Source organism: Pan troglodytes, chromosome 5 (assembly GCF_028858775.2).
Source record: "Pan troglodytes isolate AG18354 chromosome 5, NHGRI_mPanTro3-v2.0_pri, whole genome shotgun sequence".
NCBI lineage: Eukaryota > Metazoa > Chordata > Mammalia > Primates > Hominidae > Pan > Pan troglodytes.
The window spans coordinates 53406395-53425343 of NC_072403.2; the positions used below are offsets into that span (position 1 = coordinate 53406395).

Below are 18949 nucleotides of genomic sequence, written 5' to 3' on the forward strand. Positions count from 1 at the left end.
GAACAAAAGACAGTCTCTCTTGTTAACATTTGTATGCCTAGCTGCTGCCTGGTACTAGCAGGTGCTCAATAAATATTTATGAAAATGCTAAAGAGCAGAAAGGTGATACTATGTCAAGTAGTACAAATATAAATTTACTTTAGTGTCTGTTGAACCAGGATTTTCATTAAGGAATAGTATTCATTCAGTGTCTTATTTAGGTTGACACTTGTGGACATATATTGCCAGAACTTATTTACAAGGTAATAGCTTTTTTACCTTTTTAACATATAACTGAATGTTATTTTAAAATTTATGGGTTTTGGCTGGGCAAAACTAGTACCAGCACCCTGGGAGGCCAAGAAGGGAGGCTCACTTGAGCCCAGGAGTTGAAGACCAGCCTGGACAACATAGCAAGATGCTATCTCTACCCCCCAAAAATGTGTTTTTTGATATCATACTAAGATAATCAGCTTTTAAGAGTAAAAAATTTCTTTAAGAATTCTCATTTTCAATTGCTATGCCAGAGATTCCGAAACTTTCTTGGTTTACACAACACCATTATTGTCTCAGTCCTTATTTCATGATGCTCCTACACCAAAAGAAAGACCTAAGAGTTGTTCTTACTGTTGGATTCGAGTAACTTAATAAATGTTTATATTTTAACAATTTAGCCATTTAAAAAATAATACACAGAAACTGAAAGAAAAAACATTTATTCTTAATCAGAATTATTACTAATGAAATGTGTACACCTTTTGGGCACTGCACTGTTGCGGGAAACCGAGGACTGGAGAGACGATATGAGGGGAAACAGGAGGATTGTTTATTTAAGGTATGTACTGGCTCAGCTTTTTGGATATGAATCCACTGAGCCAGTGCATACCTTAAATAAACAATCCTCCTGTTCTCCATATTGGTCTCTCTGGTCCTCAGTTTCCTGCAACAGCACAGCTCTCAAATTTTGGAAATGATAGGTTACCAGTACTCTTCTTTTCCTGTTCCACATTGATTTTTAAAAAACTATAGCTAGTAATAATTATAGTACATGATAGTTATTTTGCACTGTATTAAAAAACTAGCACATTATCAGTTCTCAAGTATTTGAAGTATGTTTTATAAGAATCCTTTTTGGCCGGGCGTGGTGGCTCACGCTTGTAATCCCAGCACTTTGGGAGGTCGAGGCAGGCGGATCACCTGAGGTCAGGGGTTTATGACCAGCCTGGCCAACATGGCGAAACTCCGTCTCTACTAAAAATACAAAAATTAGCCAGGTGTGGTGGTGCATGCCTGTAGTCCCAGCTGCTCGGGAGGCTGAGGCAGGAGAATTGCTTGAACCCAGGAGGCGGAGGTTGCAGTGACCAGAGATTGCGCCCAGTGCACTCCAGCCTGGGCAACAGAGTGAGACTCCTTCTCAAAAAAAAAAAAGAATCCTTTTCACAAGATACTTTTAAAACAATCTGTAATACTTTTGTAATCATAAGAATTTATAAACTTGAAATAGAAATATTCTATTATAAAGGTTAAGAAAAATATACTTGGTTGGCCACCGAGGCTCACTACCATAATCCCAGTACTTTGGGAGGCAAGGTGGAAGGATTGCTCGAGCCCAGAAGGTGGAGGCTGCAGTGAGCCATGATCATGCCACTGCACTCCAACCTGGGTAACAGAGGGAGACCTTGTCTGAAGAAAAAAAAAAAATTATATATATATATGTATACACACATACACACACACACACACACACATATATAATACTTGCCATATCAAGTTAAAATTGTTAATTTTAATATGAAATGTGTGAGATAGGTATCCAGTTTCATTCCCTATTAAATATGGAACGTTTTTCATGCACAATGTATTTTAAGATTCCATCTTTCCTCATTTTTTTCTGTTTTAAATCAAGTTTGTCTGTTTATGGATTTCCTATTTTGTTTCATTTATCAGTATGTCTGTCTTTATGCCAGTAGCACATTGTCTAATTGTATCGTTATAGTTTTCCTTTGTATTTTCGTTAAAAACTCTCTCCGCTTTCTTTTCCTTGAAGTGTTTTCACTGTTCTTAGCCTTTTGTTCTGTATAAAGTTAGAAACAGCTTATTAAATTGCTACTCCAAATTTTTTGTGTATTTGAATTGCATTGATATATTACATCAATTTTAAGGGAGAACTGATATATTTTTATGATACTGAGTTTTCAGTTACTGAATATGGCATAACTTTGTTTTTGTCTTCATGTCTTCCAGTAAAATTTTATACTTTTCCATGATGGTTCACATGTCTTATTTTATAGCCATGACTTAGATCAGGGGCTATCAAACTACCAGCCCACAGGACAAGTCTGAATACCACCTGTTTTTGTAAGACCCATGAGCTAAGAATGCTGAGAATTTTATAAATGGTTGGAAAAAATCAGAAGGATAATATGACATATAAAATTATTTGAAATTAGAATTTTAGTGTCTATAAATAAAGTTTTATTGGAACATAGTTATATTCATTCATTTAAATATCTGACTGCATTTATACCACACATAGGAGTGTTGATGGTTGCAACAGAAAGTGTATGGTCTGCAAATTGTAAAATATTTACTATCTGGCACTTTATAGAAAGTTTGTTTACCCCTGACTTTGAATTATTGTTTGTCTTTGTATCTCAGTGTTTCTTTGTAGTTGGGGTGAGTGGTGGGGGTGGGGTTTGAGCCTCTCTTTCCTTTATCTTCATCTCCAGTTCTGATAAAACTTAAACTCATGAGTCACTGTTACCAAAATGTGTTTTATTCTTCAGATATGTTTGAGCAGAGCAAAGGTTGGAAACTATTGATATTATGATTTATATAGTAATTACTGTAGCTATTTTTTGGTATTTTACATTTGAGGATTTAATATAAAAAATATAACTTAACTTGCCTCTTTATTTATTTTCCCTTTTGTAGGAAATTAAAAGAGAGACGGAATTCAAGGATGACAGTTTGCCCATCAAACGGGAAAGGCATGGGAATGTAGCAAGTCTTGTACAACGAATAAGCACCTATGGACTTCCAGCTGGAGGAATTCAGCCACATCCACAAACCAAAAACATTAAGAAGAGTATGTAAATAATTCCTTTCCTGCATAATTACATCAAAATAGAAGGATATTTTATAACTGTGTCTAAATTAAGAAAAATTAGTTCAGTCTTTTGTAGACAACTACAGTAACTTCCTGCAAAGTCTCATGTTACTAGTTATTGCCCTGTGTAGTCAATCTTAATTTTTAGTCATGTGCAATCAATAGCAAATCAATATCATTATAAATTAAAGCATGAGGCTCTGTTTTCTTATTTATCTTTCAGACTCTGCTGAATGATTACCATTTTACCTTAACTGTATTTTAATACCGTTTATTTAGTGGGATTCTGAAATATCTGCTGATTCTTAGCATAGATACAAGAATTTTGATAGTGCTTTTTCTTCAGTTGTTAAACATCTGAACATAAACATTTCCAAGGTGGTTGGCCTTGCAAATTACCTTGTAAGGATTTGGTACTGTGTAAATATGTTAGGGGAACAACTTGGCAAAGGAGAGCATTACATTTGAAATCAGATAAGGGTTTGAGTCTGTCTTATGACCTCAGAAAGATCATTTAAACTCTTGAGTTTTATTTGCTGCTGGTGAGAAAGTGGTTAAGAAACAAAACAAAACAAAACAAAACAAAAAACACCAGGTAATATTGCTGTTCTCAAAGAGCTTACATTCTTGGAAAAGAAACTGTTATTTAAGGCCAGGTGCAGTGGCTCACGCCTGTAATCCCAGCACTTTGGGGGGCCTAGGTAGGTGGATCACCTGAGGTCAGGAGTTCGAGACCAGCCTGACCAACATAGTAAAACCCCATCTCTACTAAACATACAAATTAGCCGGGCGTGGAGGAACTTGCCTGTAATTCCAGCTACTTGGGAGACTGAGGCAGGAGAATCACTTGAACTCGGGAGGTGAGCCGAGATCTGCCATTGCACTCCAGTCTCTGCTCCAAAAAACAAAAGAAACTGTTATTTAAAAAGTGTAAAATATTAAACGTGTACAAAGAATTACGGTGTTATGGGAGCACATAGCAAATGTTTTAACACAATAAAACCAGAAGACCCTTCAGAGATTGAATACTTTTTTTTTTTTTTTTTTGAGATAGACTCTCACCCTGTTGTCCTGGCTGCAGTGGTGCAGTCACAGCTCACTGCGGCCTTGACCTCCCAGGCTCAAGCAGTTTTCCCACCTCAGGCTACTGAGTAGCTGTGACTACAGGTGTGTGCCACCATGTCTGCTAATTTTTGTATTTTTCTTTGTAGAGATGGGGTTTTGCCATGTTGCCTAAGCTGTTCCTGAACTCCTGGGCTCAAGTGATTTGCCCCCATTGGCTTCCCAAAGTGCTGGAATTACAGACGTGAGCCACCATGCTAGCCTAGAGATTGCATACTTATTACTATGGTCAATTTAATTTAACCCATCTATGCCTAGTGTCCCATTATTGGAATGCTAAGAATGTAGGAGTTATTACTATCCTGCTGTTCAAGGTCATTGCTAAGGTCTGATTGCAAAAATTCAAAAAACTGCAACCTCTGGCATAAATGGGTTAATAGTTAATGAGTATTTAATCACATTTACTTTAATGTCTTTGAAATTATGGTGTATAAATCCCTGTAGTACAAAATATTCTACAATAAAGAAATTTTGTTTACATACATTTCCCAAATTGTAATTGTAAGGCTATTAATAATTTTTATAGAGTCCCCTTATGTCTCAGTCTATTACTGTCATAAGCTGTTGTCTGTGAAGTTTGGGGAAACCTCTACTTTTGGATTACATCATCCTTTGATTATTTTCATAAAATAAAAACAGGTTGTCATAAAAATGAAACAGATTTCATGACACTTAGACCAATTCTAGGGTTCTGTTTGTTCTTTGTTTCTCAAGGAAATACAATATCCAGGGAATATTTGCATCTTATATATACTGCTTTCTAGCATTATTGCCTGAAGGTGGACGGTTTCAGCAGTTCTGATGATGATGAATTCTGAAACTGCTTGGAGACTGGGGACAAATAACAGTTTTATATCATACAGCTGAACTTCTATATAGAATGTCTGTGCTGAGGGAGAATTTTTAGGCCCACGGGAGGTTTTTTCATGACCTCTGTCCATAGTAAAATCCATTTACAACTTTCTTTCACTCTAGGGAGCTATAAAGGGATAAGTTTCTTCTTAAGTAGAAGTTAGACAAAGAGGTTGAAGGTTCTGAATATTTTTTCACTTCTAATAGGAAAGGATACAGTAAATTTTGCCTTTCGTAAGAACACTGGATGTAAATTCTTTTCTCTTGTAAGAAGGAAAAATCATTATGCAGTTGGTGCCAGGAAGCTTAGGCCTTTTTTTTCCTAAGGATCTTCCATAACTTGTTTTTAAAGTACATGTGCTGCAAGGACTAAACTGGTTATTTAGTGTCAGCTAACATTTAAAACAGGATGCAAGTTGTTTTTGCTTTTCTGTTTTCCTGTCATTTATGTATTATTTTATGTGTATTAAACTTGATTTTTTTTTTGTTACTGTTTGGATCGTATCTCTAATTCCCAAAATAGATCACTTATTTAAAAGTGGCTCATTGTATTGTTACATAGTAGCAGGATACAACTAACCAGTACTATTAATATTAATTAAAAAAAACCCAAAACCATTGTATTAACATAAGGTTAATAGTGTAAACACTGCAGTATATATGTTCAGTTTAAATTCCTGTGTACCAAGACAAAATGAATCTGTGTATGTGTTGAATTTTGTCTAAGCAACTACAAAAGAGATGTTCAAATAAGTATAATGATGTTGAGTATCCAAAAACTGGATTGGACTAGTGAGCTGTTCTTCTCTAGTCTCCAGTATATTGGCTTTTTTGGGGTAGTAATGAAGCCGTGAAAACTTTTGCTGTGATCCATTGCTAATCATGGTAGCTCATTTGGTAAAACAAGGAAGTATTAATTTTTTTTAGAGCAAACATGGAATAGTGTTTCTCAGGAAAAAGTTGATTACTGTAAGTTGCTAAAGTCAGAGAAGAGAACAAATGTACATTTCTCAAAGCAAAAACAGGTTGCAAGTCACATTACTTCTGACACCCTTGTAAAATCAGCCACAAAGATAATGGTAAAATATTGTGTTTAGAGAGTAAATAAATTGACGTGTTTCAGCATCAGAATATTAGCAGTCAGCGTGGAATATTGGTAGATATTTCACTTTACATTTGGAAGAAATTGATACCAGATGAAATCTCTTGGCACACGTGAGGGAATACATAGTGTTTGCTAATTGTATTTTCCTTAGTAGTGGAAACTCACGCTACAGCAGAAGTGATTTTTCATGTAGTTAATTATTTTGAGTGTAAAAGATACATTGAGATTGATACTGATAGATCACTAGTGTTTATACTGCAAGGGATGATGTTGCACATGAAAAGTTAGTTGAAATAATGCCAGTCTACACATTACTTCACTCCCATAAAGTAGCAAATAGTGTGCTTTCTTATTTTGAGTCAGTGCTGAAGAAAATAGTAACATTCTGAATGCTGTCAAATTATGTCCACTGACTATGCATCTTTGCAGCATACCTTTTGAAAAAATGAGTGTGTTGGTTCATGGTGGCTCTTTGACATTGAAATATTCTGACTGATAAGGAGAAAAAGACTCACTCAAATGACTAGATCATCTTGGGGTTAGAACACCCTACCCTCTTGAACAGGGTAGGCTGTTCTAACTTTCTATTTTATTTGGAAAATTTAAAAATATCTAGAAAAGTTGAAGGAATAATTGTGCAGTGAACATAGTATACCCTTCACCTACATATGCTGTTAACATTTTCTCACATTGGCTTTATCTTAATATACATATACTTTTTTAATGGAATCAGTTGAAAGTATGCTACAGACATAATACTTTACCTCTGATCACATTATCTTTTTCTTCATGATAGTGATAATGAAGATTTTCTAAAATTTTGAGTGTCTTAAGTAGAACATCTCAGCAAAGTAGGCAGTATCTTGAACAGTTTGAGCCTTTCACTTAATGGCCTAAGCATTATGATTTTTTTATTGCTAAGGATGAGAATTTTTTTTTTTTTTGGTTACAGAGTCTCAGGCTGGAGTTCATTGGCACAATCTCAGCTCACTGCAGCCTCAGCCTCCCCAGTAGCTGGAATTACAGGAACATGCCACTGCACCTGGCTAATTTTTTCTATTTTTAGTAGATGGGTTTTCACCATGTTGGCCAGGCTGGTCTCAAACTCCTGGCCTCAAGTGATCTGCCCGCCTCAGCCTCCCAAAATGCTGGGATTACAGACCCAAGCCACTGCTCCGGGCGAGAAAAATTTTTAAAAAGATACAACTGTATGAATGGCTGATTGATACATATGTCATGTATTCATGTAATGAATATTTCATTACATGAAAATGATGTATTCATTCATCATTCATGTAAAATGGCCGAATCAGTGTTTCTCATAACATTTGATTATTTGCTTATTGAAGAAATAAATTGATTTTTATTTTATTTTATTTATTTATTTTTTGAGACAGAGTTTCGCTCTTCTTACCCAGGACGGAGTACAGTGCCATGATCTTGGCTCACTGCACCCTTCGCCTTCCAGGTTCAAGCGATTCTCCTGCCCCAAAGTCCCAAGTACCTGGGATTACAGGCGTGCACCACCATGCCTGGCTACCTTTTGTATTTTTAGTAGAGACAGGGTTTCACCATGTTTGTTGGTCAGGCTGGTCTCGAACTCCTGACCTCAGGTGATCCACCTGCCTTGGCCTCCCAAAGTGCTAGGATTACAGGCATAAGCCACTGCGCCTGGTGGAGAAAGAAATTTATTTTAAAAATTGACTAATTAAATATATTTTAATGCTTTAATAAAACCTGAAGATATTTTTTTCCAGAGCCAACTGGAACCAAAAATTGGGTCAAAAATCCTTTTGCTGTTATTTCTGAAGTTTTAGCATTCAACCTCCCACTTCTTATTGGGGTATGCTCTTATTTTAGCATTTGATGGAAACATTAAAAGCAGTCTTCAGTGAGAAATGGTTTCATAATTTAAGAGCTTTGTTTGATCTGAATATTTACATCTATTTTTCAGACATGAAATACCTAACTATTCTTGATGACTCACATTTAGAAATTAGAGATTTTCTGTTTTATTAGAAAAAGAACAAGGGCAGTAACCTTACTGAGTCTGAAATTTCACACAATTTGGTTTTGTTTTTTAAAAATACTAAACATGTAAAGTTTTCTGAAATTTTTGAACTCTTGTGTGTCAAATGCCTTTGTATCTGTGAGTAGTATGATCATGAGAAACAATATTGGTCTAGGCAATTAATTAAATCTGCCACATAAAGCTGGGTGTGGAGGATGATTCAGAATTCACAGTCTAGCAGGGGCGAACATCAAGTTACTATAAAATAGAGATGATAGTCATAATTTTCTCGTAAGCTATAAGAGGCATTAACATGTTAAGTAATTGTAAGTGCTTGATAAATGTTTACAGTTATTCTGGTGTTTTATACTGTAAACTCAGAACTGTATGAGAGACATATGTGTAGTGATAATTTAGATGAAAAGGTAATTTTTTGTACTGGGGTTGTCAAGCAAGAGTATATTGAAGCTCTTCTTTAGGTAGGACATACAAGCACATGGAGATTGGGAGAATAGCATTCAAGGAAGAAATGCAGCCTTTGGCAGACCCACAGAAATAAGCAAGTATATGGTATTTTTGAGGAGTAAAAATCCAGTGTGACTAGACTGTATGAGCTATGTCAAAGTACTATGTAATCTGTAAAGGAGACAGCATACTATAGTGGAAAGATAGAAGGCTTAGAAGTGGGCATAATATTCCAGAAGTGGATATAATTTTAGTTTTGCCTCATTTTAGCTATGTAGTCTTTGATGGATTATTTAACTTTTTATTTCCTTTTTTTCTCATTGGTAAATGAGATAGTGAGTGTTAATGCTTTGTTGTTGGGAGATGTGAAGAATTTAGAATAGTGCTGGTACATGAAAGAAATGCAGTATGTCCCCGCCTTTGCTGTACCTCCTTTATTCTCTTCCTTGTTAGTAGCTTTACTTATATAATGATTTTTAGAAGACAATTTTTGTACAATTAATTTTTTTGTAGAACTGGAAAGTATTAAAGGTTACTTATGATAAGAAAATACTAATAGCTGAGTGTGGTGGCTCACACCTGTAATCCCAGCACTTTGGGAGGCTGAGGTGGGTGGATCACTTGAGCCCAGGAGTTCAGGACCAGCCTGAGCAACATGGCAAACCCCATCTCTACAAAAAAAATACAAAAATTAGCCCAGTATGGTGGTGAGCACCTGTGGTCCCAGCTACTTGAGAGGCTGAGGTGAGAGGATTGCTTGAGCTTGGGAGGCAGAGATTGCAGTGAACAGAGTTCTTACTACTGCCTGGGTGACAGAGTGAGGCCCTGTCTCAAAAAAAAAAAAAAAAAAAAAAAAAAAAGGAAAAGAAAATACTAGTTACAGTGTTTTTTTTTAAATGGACTTAATTTCATGTATCCTTTTATTGACACCTCTCTTCTTTTTTGTGCTTAGCATGGGTTCTGATACATTATAGAAATTAACATTTATTGACTTTGTGCAGTTTGAAATGTGAAAAATCTCAAAGTGCCCCCTTAATTGTGCTGGCAGTTAAATTAATGGATGGATTCAATATAGGCAGTCACCTCAATTTATGAGTGAACCCTATTTAAATATGAAATAATGTGGAATTATTTTTTCTTTTTAAAATAAATGACTCATAGTTTGTGGTAATAATAGCTATTTAGATGTTTTTATCTAATGTGACTCCTTCCTTTGATTAAATGAATCTTTTTTTTTCATTTTTTGCAAATGATTCTGTTAATACAAACTACTTGGGAAAAATTATGTTTAGTGTGAGAGGAAGAAATAAAGCTCTTGGGTAAAATATAACTAGGCTGCTCAGACTTCATTGACTTGCCTGGGTGGGGGCTAATGAGTAGTCCATTTCACCTTAAGTCCAATTTTAAGAGATATTAAAATTCATGAAAAAGAAACCACATTTTAAAAAAGGTCTGAAATTATCAGAAAGAAAGGATTTTGTTCTTGTAAGAGCACCTTGAACAAAATAGACATTTCTTTTCAATAATATGGATTGTTTGCCTCTTATCTATGAAGTGCTAACTGCAAATAACACATTAATGAACACAGTTTCTCAAGGTCACTGGAACAACTTGCAAAGGTATTTAGGGACACTATATTTCAAGAGATGAGAAGTTTTCTTATAGCACGCAAAAAACTATTTAAATTACTTAAAAATTTACTGTGAGGTCTGGTGAAAGGTGAAATGTGAAAAATTTTACTGTGAACTCTAGGTTAGTTAAAAAATTATGGTTACTGTTCACTTTCTTTTTCCTTTTTTTTATTTTTTGAGACGGAGTCTTGCTCTGTTGCCCAGGCTGGAGTGCAGTGGCATGATCTCAGCTCACTGCAAGCTCCGCCTCTCAGGTTCATGCCATCCTCCTGCCTCAGCCTCCTGAGTAGCTGAGACTACAGGCACCCACCACCACGCCCGGCTAATTTTTTTGTATTTTTAGTAGAGATGGGGTTTCACCGTGTTAGCCAGGATGGTCTTGATCTCCTGACCTCGTGATCTGCCTGCCTCGGCCTCCCAAAGTGCTGGGATTACAGGCATGAGCCTCCACGTCCAGTCTGTTTGCTTTCTTTGGCTTCTTTTATTATAAAAACTACAATAAAAAATCAGATACAAATTATTAATTGCTTTAGGAAGGGGAAAAAACTTACACAGATGTAACTTTCTTATTTGGAGACTCAATTATTTTATCTACTTGATGGTTATCTCTGTTTTGTACCTTTCCATGCTATTGGTTGCATGTAGTGTGCTTCTTTTGTTGTTTTGGGGGTGAAGTTAGATTACTTTTTGTCTTGATAAACAATTTCATAGATTGACAGAATGTCAGAGCTGAGGTAACTGTAGTGGTTTTCTAGTTCCGCATTGTAATTTTATGGCCCAGGAAATTGATTCCTAGAGAATTTCAGTGAAATAACTAGGTAATGACAACTGTACCAGAACATAAGTCTTCTGACTTCCAGTACAGCTGATATTTCTATTGTAGCATGACATCTTTCTTTACGAAGAGTTTATTTGGAGATCATGATTTGATGCAATGAAATTCTTCCTGTCCAGATTACTTCTTAGGATTCTCCTTTGTTGTCCTCTCTCCTTAGAATCCTTGTGTCACCAAATCCTACTTTGTTAGTAAAACTGTTTTCCTTGCTCTAGAATATCTACCACATCTGCCCCACCTTCTTGTATCTTACTCATATTTCATTGTATAACTCTTATTTCTTCTTTGAAGCCTTCCATATCTGCTCCAGTTCAAACCTGTCCTTTCTAATTTTTGAAATATTTGTAGTTTATATTAAATATTTTACTGTCATTATGTATTCAAGTTTTATCACTAATTTTTTTCTAGTGTGCATGTTTTCTTCTCAAGTTCTGTTCTTTAAGTGTGCATTTAAATTATTAAGAAAAATCTTGTTAGGATTGTTGGTGATAGGCTACTGATGGAGTGTAGACACTCTTGTGATAATATTGGTTGACAATGATGCCATATAGTTAGACCTAGATATTTGTTTATTAATTCATTCAAAAATATGTAGCAGATACTGCTGTAGTTTGAATTATAGTTCTTTCCAAAATTCATGTTGAAATTTAATTTCCATTGTGGTGATATTAATAGGTAGGATCTTTTTGAGAAATGAATAAGTCATGAGGGCTGTGCTCTCATGAATGGGTTAGTGCCTTATGAAAGGGCAGGAGGATATTAGCTTAGGCCCTTTTTTGCCCTTCTGACATGTGATGACATAGCAAGAGGGCCCTCACCAGATATAAAATCTGCTGGCACTTTGATCTTGGATTTCTCAGACTCCAGAAAAGTGAGAAGTAAATTTGTACTATCTTCATTACCTAGTCTCAGGTATTTTGTTATAGCAGCACAAATAAACCATATCAGATACCTAGAATAAGCCAGGCCCTATGCTAGGTGCTGGGTGGATTGCAGAAGCGAATAGGGGGTGGTAAGTACAGGGTGCTAGAGTAGCACAAAAGAAGAGTATTTAATTTAGAAAGCTATTTGTGGCTGGGCATGGTAGCTCAAGCCTGTAATCCTAGCACTTTGGGAGGTCCAGGCGGGTGGATCACCTGAGGTCAGGAGTTTGAGACCAGCCTGACTAACATTGTGAAACCCTGCCTCTGCTAAAAATACAAAAATTAGCTGGGCGTGGTGGCGCTCACCTGTAATCCCAGCTACTCAGGAGGCTGAGGCAGGAGAATCGCTTGAACTCGGGAGGTGGAGGTTGCAGCGAGCTGAGATTGCACCACCGCGCTCCAGCCTGGGCAACAGAGCAAGACTGTCTCAAAAAAAAAAAGAAAAAGAAAAAAGAAAAAAAAGAAAAAGAAAGCTATTTGGGAGTGTCTTCTAAGCTGAGAAGTGAAGATGAGTTGAAGGTGGGCTTCGTGGATGAAAGTAAATTTCCTTGAGAAAAGAAACAATACATTTAAGTGTGAGATGGAATAGGGTATTCCATTTTCAAGGAATTAAGGATCAGGGTGACTGAATTATTGGGTACAAGATTGAGAACCACCTAGGGATCTTGTTAAAGTGCACACTCTGATTCAAAATTCAGTCTGCTAGGGCTACCATAACAAAATACCACAGACTTAGTAGCTTAAACATCAGATTTATCTTCTCACAATTTTGGACTATTAGAAGTCCAAGATCAAGATGCTGTCAGGGTTGGTTTCTGGTGATGCCCCTCTTCTGGCTTGTAGAGGACCACTGTCTCCTTGTTTTCTCACTTGGTCTTTCCTTTGTATTGGAGGGTTGGGGAGGGCAATGGTGGGCTGATGTCTCTTCCTCTTTTGTAAGGATACTAGTCCTATCATTAGTGTGTTACCCTTAGGACCTCATTTAACCCTATTTACCGCCCCCACAAAGGCACTATTGCCAAACACATTGGGTGTTAGGGTTTCAATATATGAACTTCGAGGGAACTTTTTATTCAGTTCCTAGTAAGTAGATGTGGGGTGGAGCTTGAGATACTACATATCTCACAAGCTCCCAGGTTACACTGTTGCTGCTGGTCTAAGAAACACACTTTGAGTATCAAGAAGTAGTCAACTGTTCCTGATCATCTACCCATAGCTGCTTAATGATTCACTTTTGAAGATGGGAGTGAGTCTGAGTTCTCAGTTCTTAGAGCTTGAAAAAGGTTGAGAACACAAGCGCGAATGGTTATAAATGATCATTTCTGAATAAATGAAGCTTGTTTGAAAAGCTAAAGTAGAATTATCTTCACATAAATGAGTTTCATTTTTAGCTGTCTGAAAATAGTTATTAAAGAAGATAAAACAAATTTGAAATTTGTACATCTTACTGCTGCTTTCTATAGTCGTAAAAGTACTAATTTTAAGTAGTATTCCCAGACTTGATTAGGAAGTAGTCTGAAAATCACTAGCCTAGAGGACTTGTCTATGATGAATTTGTTGTGCCAAAAGTGTCTTTTATTGTCGGTTTTTTTAGTCTCAAAAATGGTAATGGGTATTTGGATATTTTGCTTTTGTGTAAATGGTGGGATAAGATGTATAAAGATATTTTATTGCCTGAAGCCTTAATATTTGTAGTGTGGGGCTTGGGGTAAAAAGCTAACCAGGGCTGATTGTGATTAGCTGTTTAGAATGCTCATATGTTCTGTTTTTATTTATTTATGTAAGTCCTGTGACTATAAACATGGCATGTAAATATACTGTTTTTAAAAATGATCATTCTTAATCTCTTATTATGTTACTTTCTTTAGAGACCAAGAAGCGTCAGTGTAAAGTTCTTTTTGAGTACATTCCACAAAATGAGGATGAACTGGAGCTGAAAGTGGGAGATATTATTGATATTAATGAAGAGGTAAGGAAAAAATGTGTTACAGATAAAACAGTAATGGTAATTGATGCTATGGATTTTAGAAAAATTAATTGTAAGAATATTAGTCTTTTGTGAGAACTGTTGTCACTTTTTTAAAAAAATGGTATAGAGTTTCTTTACTCATCCTTGCTGTATTTATATATGTATTTGTATTTCCTGCCTTTAGGAATAAAAATGCCCCCTTAAAGCTAAAAATTAATGAAATCTAAGTAGTTAAGAACGTAAACAAGCCTTTTCTTTGATTCTGAATTTACCATAGGCAAAAAGCAGTGAAATAGAAGGAATTTTGCCTTAGAGGGAATACAAAGCAAAATCTTTTTAAAAGCTTTGCCTTGTTTGAATTATCACATTCAAATATTAATAAAAATACTTTCCTACATTTTGATATCTTAGAATGGGATTTTAAAATATTTTAAAAATAGATCATGGACAGGAGGCAGGACTAGATTGTAGCTCCCACTGGGATAGACAGAGCAGCATGTGGAGGCTCACATTGTGAACTTTTGCTCCAGAACGACTGCAGGAATATGTTAGGAAAGCCGAGAGAACCCACAGACCCTCTGAAGGAAGCAAACTGCTCCTGTAGGACCTGGGAGACACCCCAAATGCTCAGTCGCAGCAAGTTCCACCCAAGGAGAGTCTGAGATCAGAAATGCCTAGCCCCGCCCGCACCTAATGGTCCTTCCCTACCCACCCTAGTAACTGATGACAAAGGGCATATACTCTTGGGAGTTCTAAGGCCCTGCCTATCACCTGTTCCTCCCCATACTACATAGCTGATGCTCTCTTGAAAGTGCTACCTCCCAGCAGGAGACCAACCAGCACAAAAATAGTGCATTAAACAGCCAGAGCTAAGGACCTTCACAGAGTTCATTTCAATACCCCGCCCGCCGGTCCCAACCACCACTTCCACCAGAGCAGGTGCTGGTATCCACGGCTAAGAGACCCATGGATGGTTCACATCACGGGACTCTGTGCAGACAACCCCCAGTACCAGCCCGGAGCCTGGTAGACTTGCTGCGTGGCAGAAGAGAGATAATCTCTACAGTTCGACTCTCAGGAAGCCACATCCCTAGGAAAAGAGGGAGAGTACTACGTAAAGGAGCACCCCATGGGACAAAAAGAATCTGAACAGCCTTGAGCCCTATACTTCCCTCTGACAGAGCCTACCCAAATGAGAAGGAATCAGAAAACCAACTCTGGTAATATGACAAAACAAGGTTCTTTACCATCCCCCAAAAATCACACTAGCTCACCAGCAAGGTATCCAAACCAAGAAGAAATCCCTGATTTACCTGAAAAAGAATTCAGAAGGTAAGTTATTTAGCTAATCAGGGAGGCATCAGAGAAAGATGAAGCCCGGTTTAAGGAAATCAAAAAAATGATACAAGAAGTGAAGGGAGAAATATTCAATGAAATAGATACCATAAATAAAAAAAAATCAAAACTTCAGGAAACAATGGATGCACTTACAGAAATGCAAAATGCTGTGGGAAGTTTCAGCAATGGAATTGAACAAGCAGAAGAAATAACTTCAGAGCTTAAAGACAAGGTTTTTGAATTAACCCAATCTAACAAAGACAAAGAATAAGAAAATATGAACCAAGCCCCCAAGAAGTCTGGGATTATGTTAAATGACCAAACGTAAGAATAGTTGGCCTTCTTGAGGAAGAAGAGAAATCTAAAAGTTTAAAAAAAAATTGGGGGAATAATCAGAAAAACTTACCCAGCCTTGCTACAGACCTAGATATCCAAATATAAGAAGTTTAAGAACACTTGGGAAATTTATCACAAAAAGATTATTGCCTGGGCACATTGTCATCACATTATAATTGGCTTTCCTGAGGAAGAAGAGAAATCTAAAAGTTTAAAAAACATATTTGGGGGAATAATCAGAAAAACTTCCCCGGCCTTGCCAGAGACCTAGACATCCAAATATAGGAAGTTCAAAGGACACCTGGGAAATTTATCACAAAAAGATTATCACCTGGGCACATTGTCATCAGGTTATCTAAAGTTAAGATGAAGGAAAGAATCTTAAGAGCTGTGAGGCAGAAGTACCAGGTAACCTATAAAGGACAGTCTGTCAAATTAACAGCAGATTTCTCAGCAGAAACCATACAAGCTAGAAGGGATTGGGGTCCTATCTTGAGCCTCCTCAACAAAACAATTATCAGCCAAGAATTTTGTATCCAGCAAAACTTAGCTTCATAAATGAAGGAAACATACAGTCTTTTTCAGACAAACAAATGCTGAGAGAATTCACTACTACGAAGCCAGTACTACAAGAACTGCTAAAAGGAACTCTAAATCTTGAAGCAAATCCTAGAAACACATCAAAACAGAACCTTTTTGAAGCATAAATCTCACAGGACCTATAAAACAAAAATAGAAGTTAAAAAGCAAAAACAAAAAACAAAAAAACCCAGGTATATAGGCAACAAATACCACGATGAATGGAATGGTATCTCACATCTCAATACTAATGTTGAGTGTAAATGGCCTAAATGCTCCATTTGACAGATACAGAATTGCAGAATGGACAGGAATTCACCAACCCTCTGCTGCCTTCAAGAGACTCACTTAACACATAAGGAATCATAAACTTAAAGATGTAGAAAAAGACATTTCATGCAAATGGACAGCAGGAGTAGCTATGCTTATATCAGACAAAACAAACTTTAAATCAGCAGCAGTTTAAAAAGACAAAGAGGGACATTACATAATGTTAAAAGGCCTTGTCCAACAAGAAAGTATCACAATTCTATATATATATGCACCTAACACTGGAGCTCTTTAATTTATAAGACAATTAGTAATAGGCCTAAGAAATGAGATAGTAAGACATTAATAGTGGGGGACTTCAATACTCCACTGACAGCATTAGACAGGTCATCAAGACAAAGTCAACAAAGAAACAGTGAATTTAAACTATACCCTGGAACAAATGGAGTTAACAAATACTTATACAACATTCTACACAACAACCACAGGATATACATTCTATTCAACAGTGCATGTTCTTTCTCCAAGATAGACCATATGATAGGCCACAAAATGAACCTCAGTAAATTTAAGAAAATTGAAATTATGTCAAGCACTCTCTTACACCACAGTGAAATAAAACTGGAAATCAACTCCAAAAGGAGCCTTGAAAACCATGCAAATACGTGGAAATTAAGTAACCTACTCCTGAATGATCATTGGATCAGAAATGAAATCAAGATGGAAATTAAAAAATTCTTCTTACTGAACGACAATAGTGACACACCTTTCAAAACCTCTGGGATAGCAAAGGCAGTGCTAAGAGGAAAGTTAATAACCTAACTTTTAACTTAAAAGTCAACTTAAAAGTTATAAGTTGATGCCTACATCAAAGATTGTGAAAGAGCACAGACAATTTAAGGGCATCTCAAGAAATGAGAAAAAGAAGAACAAACCAAACCCAAACTCAGCAGAAGAAGGGAAATAACCAAGATCAGAGCAGAACTAAGTGAAATTGGAACAAACAGAAAATACAAAAGATAAATGAAACAAAAAACTGGTTCTTTGAAAAGATAAATAAGATTGATAGACCATTAACAAGGTTAACCAAGAAAAGAAGAGAGAAAATCCAAATAAGCTCAGTTAGAAACAAAGCAGGAGATATTACAGTTGACACCACAGAAATACAAAAGATCATTCAAGGCTACTATGAACTTTTTTCTGCACATAAACTAGAAAACCTAGAGGAGATGGCTGAATTCCTGTAAAGATACAATCCTCCTTGATTAAATCAGGAAGAATTACATGTGCTGAACAGAACAGTAACAGGCAGCGAGGTTGAAGTGGTAATAAAAAATTACCAACAACAACAAAAAAGATCCAGGACCAGACGAATTCACACCAGAATTCTACCAGACATTCAAATAATTGGTACCAATCCTGTTGACACTGTTTCACAAGATAGGGAGAGAGAACCCTCCCTAAATCATTCTGTGAAGCTAGTATCATCCTAATACCAAGACCAGGAAAGGACATAACAAAAAAAGAAAACTACAGACCAATATTCCTGATGAATATAGATGCTAAAATCCTAAACAAAGTACTAGCTAACCGAATCCAACAACATATCAAAAAGATAATGCACCACGATCAAGTGGGTTTCATATCAGGGATGCAGGGATAGTTTAACATACGCAAGTCAGTAAATATGATATGTCACATAAGCAGAATTAAAAACAAAAATCACATGATCATCTCAATAGATGCAGAAAAAGCATTAGACAAAATCCAGCATCACTTTATGATTAAAACTCTCAGCAAAATTGGCATATAAGGGACATACATCAGTGTAATAAAAGCCGTCTATGCAAAACCACAGCCAACATAATACTGAATGGGGAAAAATTGAAAGCATTCCCTCTGAGAACTGGAACAAGACAAGGATGCCTGCTCTCACCACTCCTGTTCAACATAGTACTGGAAGTCCTAGCCAGAGCAATTAGACAAGAGAAAGAAATAAAGGGCATCCAACTTGGTAAAGAGGAAGTCACACTGTCACTGTTTGCTGATGATATGATCGTTTACCTTGAAATCCCAAAAGACTCCTTCAGAAAGCTCCTAGAACTGAGAGAAGAATTCAGCAAAGTTTCCGGGTACAAAATTAATGTACACAAATCAGCAGCTCTTTTATATACCAACAGCAGTCATGTGGAGAATCAAATCAAGAACTCAACGCCTTTTACAATAGCTGCAAAAAAAAAAAAAAAAAAAAATAAGATGCTTAGGAATATACCTAACCAAGGAGTCAAAAGACCTCAACAAGAAAAACTACAAAACCCTGCTGAAAGAAATAGACGACAAAAACAAATGTAAACACATCTCATGGTCACGGATGGGTAGAATCAGTATTGTGAAAATGACCATACTGCTAAAAGCAATCTACAGA

At 36.4% G+C, this 18949-nt stretch overlaps 1 protein-coding gene across 2 annotated transcripts in view; it reads left to right on the forward strand.

The window, feature by feature from the left end:
* Positions 1-18949, forward strand: part of CD2AP (CD2 associated protein) — a 142217-nt gene that overhangs the window by 48516 nt on the left and 74752 nt on the right. For both annotated transcript variants that reach the window (XM_009451415.5, XM_527616.9), the window contains exons 3-4: positions 2914-3067; positions 13901-14001. In XM_009451415.5, coding sequence (XP_009449690.1) covers positions 2914-3067; positions 13901-14001 — 255 coding nt within the window. The remainder of the gene's footprint in view (positions 1-2913; positions 3068-13900; positions 14002-18949) is intronic.